At 35.6% G+C, this 14,353-nt stretch overlaps 1 protein-coding gene across 1 annotated transcript in view; it reads right to left on the bottom strand.

The window, feature by feature from the left end:
* ATG2B (autophagy related 2B) overlaps positions 1-14,353 on the bottom strand; it is a 53,057-nt gene that overhangs the window by 7,365 nt on the left and 31,339 nt on the right. The window contains exons 21-34 of the mRNA XM_014055571.2: positions 13,646-13,796; positions 12,117-12,316; positions 11,584-11,664; positions 9,559-9,665; positions 9,361-9,453; positions 8,546-8,613; positions 7,228-7,304; positions 6,523-6,693; positions 5,855-5,996; positions 5,042-5,244; positions 3,611-3,837; positions 2,745-2,853; positions 2,461-2,655; positions 618-719 (exon numbers count right to left, since the gene is read on the bottom strand). Coding sequence (XP_013911046.2) covers positions 618-719; positions 2,461-2,655; positions 2,745-2,853; positions 3,611-3,837; positions 5,042-5,244; positions 5,855-5,996; positions 6,523-6,693; positions 7,228-7,304; positions 8,546-8,613; positions 9,361-9,453; positions 9,559-9,665; positions 11,584-11,664; positions 12,117-12,316; positions 13,646-13,796 — 1,926 coding nt within the window. The remainder of the gene's footprint in view (positions 1-617; positions 720-2,460; positions 2,656-2,744; positions 2,854-3,610; positions 3,838-5,041; positions 5,245-5,854; positions 5,997-6,522; positions 6,694-7,227; positions 7,305-8,545; positions 8,614-9,360; positions 9,454-9,558; positions 9,666-11,583; positions 11,665-12,116; positions 12,317-13,645; positions 13,797-14,353) is intronic.

Genomic DNA, 14,353 nt, shown 5'->3' on the forward strand with positions numbered 1-14,353 from the left:
ATATAAAACCCAAAGTACTGTATTATTAACAATGAAGTTTATCTTACAATCATATGTATTTGAACTACATAAATACACATCTATGTATATGTGACACACAAAACACACTCAATACATAACTATTCATACTTTTTCCTAAAAGAAAAATATAATAATAAAAATAATAAAAAACAAAACTGGCTAGGTTCCAAAACAAGTTTTAATTTCTCCACAGTGAATAATTTTTTTAAAATATATTCATAAAGTAAAGAGACATTCATAATACTTTCAAAATTAATGAAAGAGTATCAAATACAAAGAGCTGAAATAATGGGCAATGTGCTGGCCTAGAAATCAGAAGACTGTGAATTCTAGATTTGCTTTAAGCATGAAAAACCAGCTGAGTGACCTTGAGCTAGTCACTCCCGGCACAATTCACCTCAGAGGGTTGTTGTTGTGAAAATGGGAGGCAGGAGCATTAGATGTTTGCTGCATTGACTGATGCATAAAAAGATTAAAAGAATATAATAATAATAAGGTAGGGTAACCAAATGAGTAATATTTTTCTTCAAAGAGAAAACAATGGGGCAATTGGTCTACCCATTTCTCCAACATGGTATGGTGTCTTCTTAACTAACCTGGTCAATGTTGAGACGAAGTGGCATTAAAGATACCCGTAAACAACATTCTTGTGGTGATCTGCCAGACTCAGGACGAACATGCAACGCCTTAACTGTCAACTGTTAAATGAAACATATATTGGTTAATGTTGTCCTTTTACCAGCTGGGATCGTTTGTGACCCGGGGCGTTATAGCTGCTTTATTAAGATGTAACATTGTTGTATGCTACTCAAAGTAACTTTGGTCAGATGGGCACCCATATAAATTGCTTAAATAAATAATCAACAGAGGATTCATACAAATATGTCATCTCTTTGGATAATCACAATTTCTTTTTCTGCATTACAAGGCAAACATGAACAAAGCCAGTTTCACATTCACAGTATGTGGTAGCTTTTAAATTATAAATATAAATTGTAGCTTTTAAATCAATAACATTATATGTGGCAAATTCTAGACTTCTTGGAGATAAAGATTGTGATATTTAATGGTTTTGTGTAACAGTTGTTATATTTAAATTCTTACCTAAGAATGTAATAAAGTTTGCTACTGTTTTGTGAAATTTTCATTATAATGAATTAGCCATTAGATTCCAAAGGTGCTTTTTCAAAAGGCACTATTTAGATCTAGCCAATCTCTTGTTAAAAAGGAAGTTCTTCACTATCAAATGTGTGTGGTATCAGGGCTGTGGATATTGATTTTTGTCAGCATGTTATAGTAATTCTGCAAGAAGCTGCTAAGATCAGGATACAAATACTGGCTAAAACATTATCAGTCTAGATTTATCAATCATTTGGATAACTTAGTATACCAGTCATTCTGGATAAATGTCTATTTTCCAAAAGAAGTATTCCAAAATCATTTCCATGTTCTACGGATGACAGATAGTGGAAAGAGATTGAAAAGTCAATTAAGAGCTTTTCTTCTAAATAAAATAAATAAGTGTCCATCTGAGGTTGGACGCTTATTCCATGTTTGATACATTCTCTAAATGGATTAGTCAAGACCCTAAAAAGTGATGGTGAACCTTTTTTTGGCTCCCAGCCAAAAACAGGGGGAGCGCAGGGTGGGTCGTGCATGAGCGTGTCACACCCATAATGTTATGCACACGGCACACACAGCCCGCGCGCATGCATGCGTGACTGCTTTTGAAGCAGTTTTTTCACCCTCTCCAGGCTCCAGAGGCTTTCTAGGAGCCTGGGGAGGGCGAAAACAGCCTCTACCGCCCCCCCCCCCCCCGATGCCCTCCAGAGACCTCAGGAGCTTCCCTGAAGGCTCTGGAGGGCGAAAAATGGTCTGATGGGGAACCCAGAAGTTTGGGAACTGTGACTTCCAGTTTGCTCATAGGTTTTTGGGTTCCGGAGCCTTCAGGAAGGCCTCCTGAAGGCTCTGTAGGGTGAAAAAGGCCCTATGGGGAACCCAGAATTTCAGGAATTATGACTTCCGGTTTGTCTGTAGAGCCAGTTTTTGAAGGCTCTGGAGGGTGAAAAATGGCACTATGGCAAAACTGGAAATGACTTCAGGTTTGGCTGTGGGGCCATTTTTCACCCTCCGGAGCGAAAAATGGTCCTAACAAGCAAACAGGAAGTCCGTTCCCGAAATTATGGTTTGCCCATAGGGCCAGTTTTTCATGAAAAAATGCCTCAAAAGGAGGCTAAAGTCAACTGGCCAGCACACGCATGCGCGTTGACAAGCTGACAGGACAGCACCTTGTGGCATGTGTGCCATAGGTTCACCATCACGGCCCTAAAACGTTGATATGTATGCTTTAAATGCCCAAAACAGATCTAAAGAAGTCAAATAGCTTTTCTATTATCTTCCTTTGTAATTTTCAGAATTAAAATATTCAGCAACTCTTACCATGTTAGAATGTGCCTTTCTAGGCATCTCCTTACTACAGTAAAGATAAAGAAATTTATTCATTTGAGATGTAGCCAAGCGATCTCTGATTTCAAGATCTTGAACCATAAATATTTGACGAGATACAGGTTGTTCCAATATGCTGAGTTCACATTCTGGTTCACCTGAGGGATATACCTCATGTTGGAATTTCACCTTTTGAAAAAACGAGACAGGAAAAAGAGCAAATTTGATGGGTTAAAGTTTTAGAGAAATAAAACAAATAATGTCATTTCCCCTCTTACCTTGCTTAACTGTATTTCTATCAAAAAGTCAGGGTTCCTTCCTTTTCCTCCACAGGCAGCACTACGTCCATGTCTTGTTGGGGTGTGAGAAGGAGAACTCTGAGGACTACTGGATAAGAAGAGAAAAATAATTTTTCTCTTTAAATTAGAAATTCACTTCACAACTCATTCAAACCTCAATTTCTTTCAGTGCACAATTTGAGTTTTGTGAACAAGAAAAAAAACTGAATGTACTACCTTGTCATCAAGGAACATATAACTAAAACATAACTAAAACATTTTCAATAATGAATGAAGTAAGATTTTGGCTAGAATCACACATCAATAGCAGTTAGACTTATATACCGCTTCATAGGGCTTTCAGCCCTCTCTAAGCAGTTTACAGAGTCAGCATATCGCCCCCACAATCTGGGTCCTCATTTCACCCACCTCGGAAGGATGGAAGGCTGAGTCAACCTTGAGCCGGTGAGATTTGAACCGCTGAACTGCAGATAACAGTCAGCTGAAGTGGCCTGCAGTACTGCACTCTAACCACTGCACCACCTCGGCTCATCAAGCTAAGCAATGTTTTGTTTAACAAATTACAATTTTAGAAGCAATCATTTCTGCTTAATATAATGCTAATTATCAGGCCAGTACTCCATGATCTATAATGGTCAACCATATGCATTCAGGGAGCTCACAGTCATGGCTGGTAGACCGTATTTTCTCCTTCATTGCTGCTGCTGCAGTTACAAAAGAAAATGATGGAGAGGGTGCATATTTTTCTGAATAACTAGAATTCTTTTAAGTTAATTTCTAATTTTTAGAAGACTAATTCTCAGCTCCTGTGTAAAAACACAAGGGGCTGGTATTGAAATACTTACATATAACTTTTAGCTGGAGATGTAGGTGTTATGTTCCCAAAATCTTTTCCTCCATAAAGATGCCAAATGAGTGAAATTTCTTTTACAACATAGCGCATGAGGGGAACAGGAAAATGAAGTGGCGTCTTGCTTGTATCTGCCTTTTTCACTGGTAAACTAAAATGGTTTTCTTTTATTATTATAGCATCTTCAACCATTGTTTTCACTACTGGCTCTTCTTCCTTATCCTAAAAGATTAAAGACCATTAGCTGAATGCGTATTTTTACTTTTCCCATTTTTTCCCCATTTTCGTATTTCCAGAAGTGGTTCTATAATTTGAAATGTCTTTTGCATTAGAAATATAATTGTATATTACTCAAATGAAATAATGCCAAGTGTAAAATTGGAACTGAGAAAAATAAAGAAGTTATAAATTTATAGAACTATGATACATATTTTCAAAAGGACAGTAACAGTACAAATTATTCAGAATGTTAATGTACAATGAAACAGTGAATTATTTTATTCAAACTGATGAAAAGTAAAAGAAATATGATATCAAGCACACCCAAAATATTCTGTAAAAAGGGAGGTAAAATTTGGAATTAGTATTTTCTATGATTAATTTAGGTTTTATTTTTATCCAGTCATAAAATTAAAAAAAATAAAACCAAATGAACTAATTTATCTTATTTCCTTAATCCAAGACAACTTAAATTCACAATTGACAATTACTTTCTAAAACAGCTAATGGACCAAAAATAATGACAAAACAAAATGCTTAAAACTCACTTAATATATACGAAAAGCAACTGAAGTCATTATTAATGCAAGCAAAAAACCTTGGCTAAAAATCTGAAAATTTTCAATTTAGGACAGTTCCTTCTAAATCAGCGGTGTCAAACTCAAGGCACTTGGGTGCTTAGATCTGGCCCATTGGGCTGACCTGGAGACAGTGAAGGACTGGTCTACAGTGCCTCTGCCAGCAAAAACAGAGCTCTCTCTTTTTGCTGGCAGAAGCTTGCAGGAGGCTGTCACAGCCAAAAACGGAGCTCAGGAGCCTGTTTTCACTGGCAGAATGCTCAGGCCACCACAGGCGCCCGACACGAATGATGCCGAGCTGGCCATGCCCACCCTGGCCACGCCCATCCTACCCGCCCCCGAGGTCAAACACAACCCTGATGTGGCCTTCAATGAAATCAAATTTGACACCGCTGCTCTAAATGGATGGATGGATGAATAAATATTGCTAAATGAACTTCAATCACTCCATCAAGGATTCTAATATTAAGAATATTACAAATGTACAAATTGTTATTAACATTAATGTTTATGACTTTCCAGATGGCAATTTTACAGAATTTTAATAGTCGTAATTTAATCTATGTATCCCAAAATCTACTTTCCATTTTTAAATTTCTGATTTTTCAATAACTTTGAGCGTTTCTTACAGAAATAACTGCTTTTGGTGCAAAAAGAATACAGAAGTCATCATTCTCGGAAGGTGCATCTCCTATAACTTCCTTAATCATGTTGGGAGTAAATGATGCATAGGTGGGACTTGGCTCTTGGGAGAGATTCCCACTTTCATCAGGAAACAGGAAAAGATCTGAACATGCTGGTGCTGGTGTTTGACTCTTTTCATCCATGCTTCCTAGAAGAGAACAGAGAAAATTGAAAAAGTTTCAACTTTTCCATGTAATCAAGAGATTACCAGGATAGACTGACTACATCTTTACTCTTCTAATTTGGATATGGGAAGAATAGAAATTAATCATACTTTAGCATGTCACCCAAACTCTTAAACTGTGTCCAATCTTTACTGTTTTTTGTTGAAACATGCCAGACATTGTTACAGAAAAAAGCAATAATGGAGGACTGTAAAACAAAATTAAAATATTTTTTTTAAATATAACTTAGATAAAGACATTAAGAATGGTGTGGGATAAAAGAAGGATAAAGTAAGTAAAAACTTTGGCTATAATGTACAGATGGAATAATGGGAAAATATGTGGCTGAAATTTACATTGTGTTATGATCTTAAGGAGAATTTTTATAAAATGATGTATCTTTGGTATATGTTACCCAAGAAATTAGAAAGTCTAGAATGTTTAATTGGAAATGTGAACAAGAAAGAATATTTTATCATATTTATCTTGGATATGTTAAAAGCCAGCAAATTATAAGTATAATACAATGTGTTCAAAAAAAAATATGAAACTTAAATATCTTTTAATTAAAAATAAAGTACAAATATATTTTACCATTAGCTTGTAGGTTAGAAGGGGAAAGCAGCTGCTGGGTTTCGATCTCTTCCATAGCATCACTCATTAAATCACGTAAAATTTGTTGATCAGCTTCAGCAAGAACTGGGCCTTGGGAAGGTGGCCAAGTAGAAGGATCTGTCTAAATAAGAAAATTATACAGAACCAAATTTGAAATGGACACCCAACAAACGTCTTCAGATGTTACTCCTGAACATCCAAAGATATCTTAGGGCTACTGCTCCATATATTATAAGGGGACCTAGAAGTTTAAAGTTGTTTAAATGATCTTGGTGATCTAGTGTCCAAATACCTCCATTTTTGCTTGATTTAGCTGTCTTATTTAAAACATTAATATATATAAATATGAACATGAGTATCATTATTTTTTTAAGTAAATGAAATGAACCATTGATTATTTTCAAAGAGGTTAGTCTATCATATAATGCAAATCCTTTACTGTTTTTATTACAACAGACTAACACATTTGTAGTAATCTAAGTTTTCATGAACTATCATTCAGTATCTCAGAAAAACGCCATCTGTCAATGATGAAAGATTATTTCACAATAAATGTGATATACTTTAAGATGCCGCAACCTTCCTTGCTGATTTTAAAGTCTGACTGTTCTCACTTATTTATAGTTAAGAGAAATATATATTCATACCTTCACGTTCTGTTTGGTCACTCCAGAAGTACACTCCGTTTTAGCAGGAGGATTCAAATCACCATAACTTGCAATATATTGTATAAGATTCATCAACGCAGCACATGAATCTGAGCATGTTCGAATGTGGATAACATCACTAGAACAATGTAGTTCAAAATATGGATTGCTCTGGGCAACAGAAAGTAAAACAAGTAAAACATTTTTGATCCCTATGAAAACTAACACACTCATATTTACCAACAAACAAAACATGTACAGTTAGAAGACACCCCCCGCCCCCAGTGTAGTAGTTAAGGCATCAGGCTAGAAATTAGGAGATAGTGAGCTATAATTCCACATTCGGCATGAAAGCCAGCTTAGGTAAGTCTCTCTCTCAGTCCAATTCACCTCACAAAGTTACTACTGTGGGGTAAAAACAGGAGGAGGAAGAAGTATTAAGATATATTTACCACCTTTTAATAAAAAATAAAAAACACAGATAAGAAAAACTAAAAAAGAGTATGTTTGGGAATCCAGTACAATTCTAGTCCTCTAACTGATTTTCATTTTCTTTGTAAATAAGTCCCCTAAAGATATTTTATTTATTATTTATTTCTTTTTTTGTATGTTTGTATGTGTGTGTGTATTTTATATATATTCAAAATTAGCCTTATTTTGTCAAAATTGTAAATAAATAATTTAGTTTTTAATGTTTTAACTCACCCTCTCTTCACTAGATTCAGATTTCACTGTCTTTATGGTCAGTTCCAACAGTCCCATATCCATAACTTGAACGTAATCTGGAAAAAAAGAATAAAAATATATGCTTTAATACTGCTTCTTTGTTGTTGTTTTTAAAGAAAACTACTTAAGTCTTTACACATTTTAAATTCAGTTTCCCTATTAATGTATAGTAAACCCCCTAACCATTTTCAACTTTTGTCATTTCCTCTATTATACAATACATAGCTTAATGTGATTTGTACAGTAGCAATTTACATCATTTGCATGAAGTAAACTGCCAAATATACTTCAGTAACAACAGATTTCTTTATTTCCAGGGTGAATCCTAAATAGTTGTTTGCTCAGTTGCAGCCAATGACTGTTAAATGGGGGTCAGTTAAATTGAGGTTATGCCGTAATGTAATTTCCTCCTATTTAACAACCTTTTGGCTTTATTTGTCCAAGCCATTTGCTTATTATGGACTTCCCACTTGATACAAAATAGTATTACAATTAATATTTAAATCTATTTTAATCTAGAGAACATAAGCCATATGTTGACTCAAATCAACAGATATCGTGTTCATCTTTAAGGGGTGTTATTTCACATCTAATTGGGAATGAATTTAATCAGCATATACATATATGGCCATTACTGTGTCCAACAATCAGGGTTCAAGCTACTCTTATCTCCCACATTCCTTGTTTTTTTTCCTATCCAATATTCTGAATGCTTGCTACTATTCCTTTCTTGCTTGGCTGGGAAACAATAAACATTTTCATTCTGACTCAGCACAGAAGAATAAAGAGTAGAAGATAAAGTAAATGGATGCATACATGGAACTAAGTCTGCAAATAGCGAGAAGGAAAATGGGCAAATTGGATAGGAAAGTGAGAACAGAAAAAAAAATAAGGAAGTAAGGAAAATAATTGAATGTCTATGTGCAAGGATAGAAAGATGAAGACGGAATAGATCTTTGAGATCTGTTTCAATGGCCTGTTTTTGTAGACAAAAATAAGCAAATGAAGCACTGAGTAAAAGAGTACCTTAAATCTGAGTTGGTCCTGCTCATTTTTAGACTTTCATGAATTTTAGCTCCAAAGTGTATCACTATTTGCATTTCTGGCTTCAGCTAGAAGACATCTGCCACCACAGATGTCTTTTAAGATTAGATGGCTATAGTGTCTTAATATATTCCAGAAAACCATTAAGACATTTTCTTAACCAACCCTATGTGCTTAATATTGTACCACTTTTCAATATCCTAACTGGGTATGTTTGATTCTCTGGGTTCTTTTCAATGCAAAATACACTTACCTTTTTGGAGATTCACAGTAGCATTACTTTTGTCAGATAAATGCAAAGCAGCCTCATCCAAGATTATCCTACAGCCAAAAAACCCTAAATTGTGTATTTGGTATACAATTAAATGATGCATTTAACAACTTGACTAAAGAATACAAATGCGATCATCTTCTTAACTTCGCACTGTTATTGAATTTGTTCTGGTAAGGCAGTTTAACTACAATTAGGAATAGATTTTCAAAGTGAAAACAAAACTGACATGCAATGTTCATTGAATCGCAACTGGGAACATCACAAAAAACTACATACAAGCAAATGAAGTCTTTGGTTGTCAGTAAAAAGTGAAAAACTACAACAAGAATGAACTTTTAAATATGAGTTATGGTAGAGGAAAAAAATATGGGATTGTTCAAATACCAATTTAAGTTTTATTGGAGTCAAAGCTTCCTTAAAACTACATATTTATGACTTTGAACTATAATCCTATAGGCCAGAAATCAAGGGAAGGACAACATGTAGGGAATTTTTTTTAAGTTTAAATTGTTGTTGAAAATCTTACAAATATTTCAAAACAAGAATATATGCATACCACGTTTTGTCCTATTTCGTCTCAATGTCAATTCCAAATTCATGTTTTAAAAACAGAAGTGGGTGATTCAACATTAATAATTATAGATTTACAATGGATTTTTGTTACTTATGAAAAATTCAAACACTGAATTTCATGAAGTTCATCTTCATCCTCATATATGTCTTTTTTATATTTTCATAACACCTAAAATAAAATATAAAGGTAAAAACGAGGCTGTTGGCCTTTTAAGTGTTACCTGAGAGTAGAAGATGATTTATCCAGTGCCATGCTACTTGAAATGCTAAATGTTTCAACAATAAGAAGACATCTAGTTGGTAAAAATAAAGGCCTGCGGAAAAAGAAAAAATCCCACCAATATTGTTATTTTCAAAAAAATTTGGACCAAAGTATTTATGAGATTTAAGATTGACAACAATCTTCTCATTTAACTTACTTGTAATTCAGAGCACAACTCCAGAGATGGATGTGAAATGTTGTAACGGAGGCTGGAGGATTATATCCCAATACAGGTTCATCAGAAATATTCAAAAAATACAAAATCTACAATTACAAAAGCATAAAAGTAGACCCATTGATTTCCAATTATCCATAATTTAAGGCCACTTCACAACATATATTAAAAAGTGAAATATTAGACCCAGTAGTAGCTTGCAGAGTTTTACTATCCTGCTGCAGCTTTGGTCATTCAAATTTTGTTCCTTACTATGCTACAGCAAAACCTTCGAGTGTAGGTTTCTAGGAGATACCCAGGCCTCAGGGATGGGGGAAAACTAGAATATGCTTTGAGGAGCATTCGGAGCTCTGCTAAACTGTTATTGGATAGAATCTTTCATTTGAGCTTATAAGAACTTACTGAGGTTGTGGAGCAGTTTTTAAAATACATTTTAATACTAATAAAGAAGTGATAAAATGGGGATGGTGAAAAATAGCTGCAATATTAAAATTGTTGTAATGCTTTTAAGATATATTTTTATAAATTTTTATTTTATGCCATATTACAAGTAGTTCTCAACATATGCTCATGACTGGGACTGGAATCTCGATTGCTCAGTAAAGTGTTAGTTAAGCAAGATGTCACTTGACCAGTTTGCTCAACTACCGCAATCCTAGTTGTGGTTGTTAAGTGAACTCGTAGGATGTTAAGCAGATACAGTCCCAAGGAGCAATGAAATATCTCAGATGAGTGGGGGCGGCCCTGGGAGTCCCAGTGGAGGCAGTGCACAAGTTCCGGAATGAAGTGCTGCACTTGGTGGCAGCAATGTTGATGCAGAGGCTTGTAGGCCTTCAACCGTCTCTGCCATTTGCCTCTGCTCCCAGGCTGTGACTTTAGCCCTAGCCCCATTGCTGCCACTTGAGAAATGCTGCCCGATACCCCACACCCACCTATTTCCTTTGTGACTTAGGCTAGGTGCCCTGCAGCATTTGGCTGTAATGCTGGAGCTAAGCTCAAAACAGAGACCCAGGGCCATTAGTAGTCTCAGCCAGTTGTCATTCCCCCAGGCCTCATCTTCACCTCTAAGCACTGCTGCTGCCACTGACAAATGTAGTGAACTTTTCTTTAAGGTGTACAAGCCTGAGGGGAAGTGTGATTGCCCTGGCTGCCTAATCCACGCTCCTCTGAGCTGCCTTACACCACTCACCTTCATCTATTTTTCTCCTCCTGCCGAAAGGCCTGGGCAACATATCTGAGACAGCTCGTGCTCGTGCCAGACCTTCTTTCCGCAAGCCACTATGCATCATTCTGCAAGCCTTGTGCAGTTTGGAGAATGAAGCTATGGAAACATCGCAAGTCTCTCTGATCCAGAGTTGAAAATCTTCCCTGTCAAAATCCAAGCAGGATTTTTAGCACTGAGTGGAGATATAAGTTTCTCTGATCCAAAACTAAAACTCCTCAGCGGCTAAAAATCCTGCTTGGATTTCAGCATGGACCTTTTTCGTCAGCCCTCTGAAACTAGAGGGACTCCTCTTAGCAGGGGACTTCCTGGGGAAGTTGGCAGGGAAGATTGCAAATGGTGATCTCATAAACGTGGGGCACTTGGCAACTAGCTGTAAGTGCAAAAGTGTAGCAAGGGTCACAATCGTGACTATTGGGGTGCTGCAATGGCCATCACTTCAGGTGATAAGTCCTCTTGTTCAGCATCTTTGTAATTTTGAATGGTCGCTGAACGAATGGTTGTAAGACAAGGATGACCATAAAAATGATGCTATTGTTCAGGATGTAGACTTTCTTTCAAGTAAGTTATGTCATTCTCTCAGCCAACTTTTTCTTTAGCAATATATGCTCTACACTCTATGGAGTATATTTAAGTTGTCATTAGGCATTTTTATCTAATTAAGGATTTTTCTGTTAATATCTGAGAATCTCTATAATGTTTCTCAGTGGTTCATTTGGCCATGAGGCCATTAGACTGAGTGATGAATAATTGAAAACAAAAAAACAATTAGCATAATGATATACCTGTTCATGCCAGCTTAAACCAGAAGGAAGTACTCTATGCTGCAGAGTGGCACCTCTTAACCCAACTGCAACTAAAAACTCCTAGAAAACAAAAGTATATCTAGTTAGTGTAACGGTTTGAAATGTTTAGAATTAAATGAACATCATAACCTATCCTTCCTTTGACACTAACAATGTTACTAACATAACAAGAACTATGTAAACAGTATGATAAGTTACTCTTTGACTGGAAATTCAAAGACTTTATAGTGCAGTGATGGAGTGGTGCCATCCAGAATTGTTGGACTAAAGGTCCAGGTAGCCCTATCAAGCAGGGTCAAATGTATAGAATTATGGGTTCAAATTCGTACCTGACTCTATTTACCCGCGACTTTCCTGTAATTCAATCTTACCCAATGGATTTACTGTGAGGAGAAAATGGGGTGGCGGAGGGGTGTGTGTGATATTTCTATATGCTATCCTAAGCTCTCACAGAAAAGACAAAACATAAATGTATTGATATACAACTAAATAAGTTAATTCTAAATACAAACCTTTGTATTTGTTTCTGATTTATTTGACTGTATTTTAACGGCAACTGACAACATGCTTAAACATTCTGCTCCTACACCATCCGAAAAAGCTGTGTTAGGACCTTCTTCTTCCGAAAAATAAATAGTAGGTTCTAGCCAATGTGGATGTGTTGCACTTGGCAGTTTTATTTCAGACAGAGACACAGTCTCTTCTACCACTCCTGTAAAAAGGATGATTTGCTTATTACTTGAAGAATGAAAACACACATTCTATCTTTCAGAATAAATGAAGATAGACAAAGTCTGGTAATATTCATAATGACTATGTGAATGCTTTGTATTCAAAAACAAAAGGTGCTTGGGAACACAAATGTGGCATTTGTCTGCAGCATTTTTTAAAAGCACACCTTTTCTTAGTAACAATATATGCTTCTTGGAATCATGAAGTTGCTATGCAATTCCAGGAAGACACATTTAGTTTATGGACTTGCACATTGAGGCTTCAACTGCATGCCAAACAACCTTTTTGTCTTTGCTTTAAAGTATTGCACAATCCATTTTCTATTATATATAATTTTTTAAAAAAATCTACAATATATTTATTTTTTTACTTTTGTGCATGGACATGCATGCCAGAATACACTTCTACCAGGAAAACGGATAAAATGATTCAATGATTCAAATGGAACTAAAACTGAGGAATTCATTCCTATTACTTTCACATAGCAAGCTGCATATACTTTAAAAGTATAGTACTATTTAATCTTAGTGTTTATTTAGATTGGGTAATGCTTCGGAAGTGTTTGAAAAAAGTTGTATGGAACAAGCAGGAGTATGTATGCAGGATCTCTCTGGCATTTCTATATATGATATGCACACCGGTTAAAATGCAGTATTGCAGGTAACCTCTGCCCACAGCCAGGAGTTTGATCCTGACCAGCTCAAGGTTGACTCAGTCTTCCATTCTTCCAAGACTGGTCAAATGAGGATCCAGATTGTTGGGGACAATATGCAGACATTTTTAAACTACTCAGAGAGCGCTATAAAGCACTATGGAGCAGTCTGTAAGTCTGCTATTACTATTCCAAAGCACCTCTTATAATCAAATCCAAAGTATTATACTATCTACTTTTGATATAATTATTCCAAATTATTTCCATCCTTCTCTGTATACATAGCTTTATAAACCACTAAAATTCTAATTAAATTTAAACTATTTATATCAAAAGATGAGTTGTGAGATCAGGCAGCTACAAATGGGGATGGATGAATAAATACATCAACTATTGACCTTTTAATTTTTGTCCCATAATTAAAGTCATGCTATATTCTTAAAAACTCCTAGCTCCAATTTTCTGAATGAAGTGTAAATGAAATATAAATTCTATTTTTAGCAATACAGTACAAACTGAATCTTTTAATACTATCAAAAAATGTTACATTTGCATTTTCCCCCTAAAATTATTATACTTTTTATGATTTTCACTAACCTATCTTATCAAAAAGCTGAACACAAATTCATTATATAAACTAATATTTCAATTTCATACCTTGATGATATAAGTTGAGACTATTAGAATGGAGACATATATAATGTTTGTCTTCAAAACCTTCATACTTCGTTACACAAAATAAAGAACCGTTACAAAATTCAAACCAAAATTCTCCATGTTTGTCTTCAAATACTCTTCCATCATCCTGCTACAGAAATAGTGAAAAGGGTATATTAACATCATTTGCTGGTTGAATCTTTGTTTTAGAATGACTATTCATAAGATTATGCTGCTTAATACACAAAGATAAAGACATCCTTGATCTGATACTGACACCTGGTGCTCTGTCTATAATATGCAGCTTTCTTAACAATATTATTGAAATGGTCTCTGCTACTTTCTGAAGACCTTTCTTCTTCTCAATCGACTGTGTTTCCCCGAAAATAAGACAGGGTCTTATTTTCCTTTGACCCATGAAATAAGCACTTGGCCTTATTTTCAGGGAGGTCTTATTATTTTTGAGATGCAGGAGGCGGTGAACGTGGTCACCTCATAGCTGCTGCTGTGTTGCCATATATTCAAGGAGGGCTTATTTTCGGGGGACGGCTTATTTTAGTGCATGCGTTCAAAATAATGATACCATTATTTTGGTATGCTTATTATCCAGGGAGGTCTTATTTTCAGGGAAACAGGTTAGTCAATTGCCCTGGCCTTCCCAGGTGCTCCCTTAACAGCAGTACTAACAGCTAGTTTTCTTTTTGTTTT

The sequence above is a fragment of the Thamnophis sirtalis genome, unplaced genomic scaffold (assembly GCF_051295495.1).
Source record: "Thamnophis sirtalis isolate CommonGarterSnake01/CBP01778 unplaced genomic scaffold, rThaSir2_p1.2 scaffold_1, whole genome shotgun sequence".
NCBI classification, from domain to species: domain Eukaryota; kingdom Metazoa; phylum Chordata; class Lepidosauria; order Squamata; family Natricidae; genus Thamnophis; species Thamnophis sirtalis.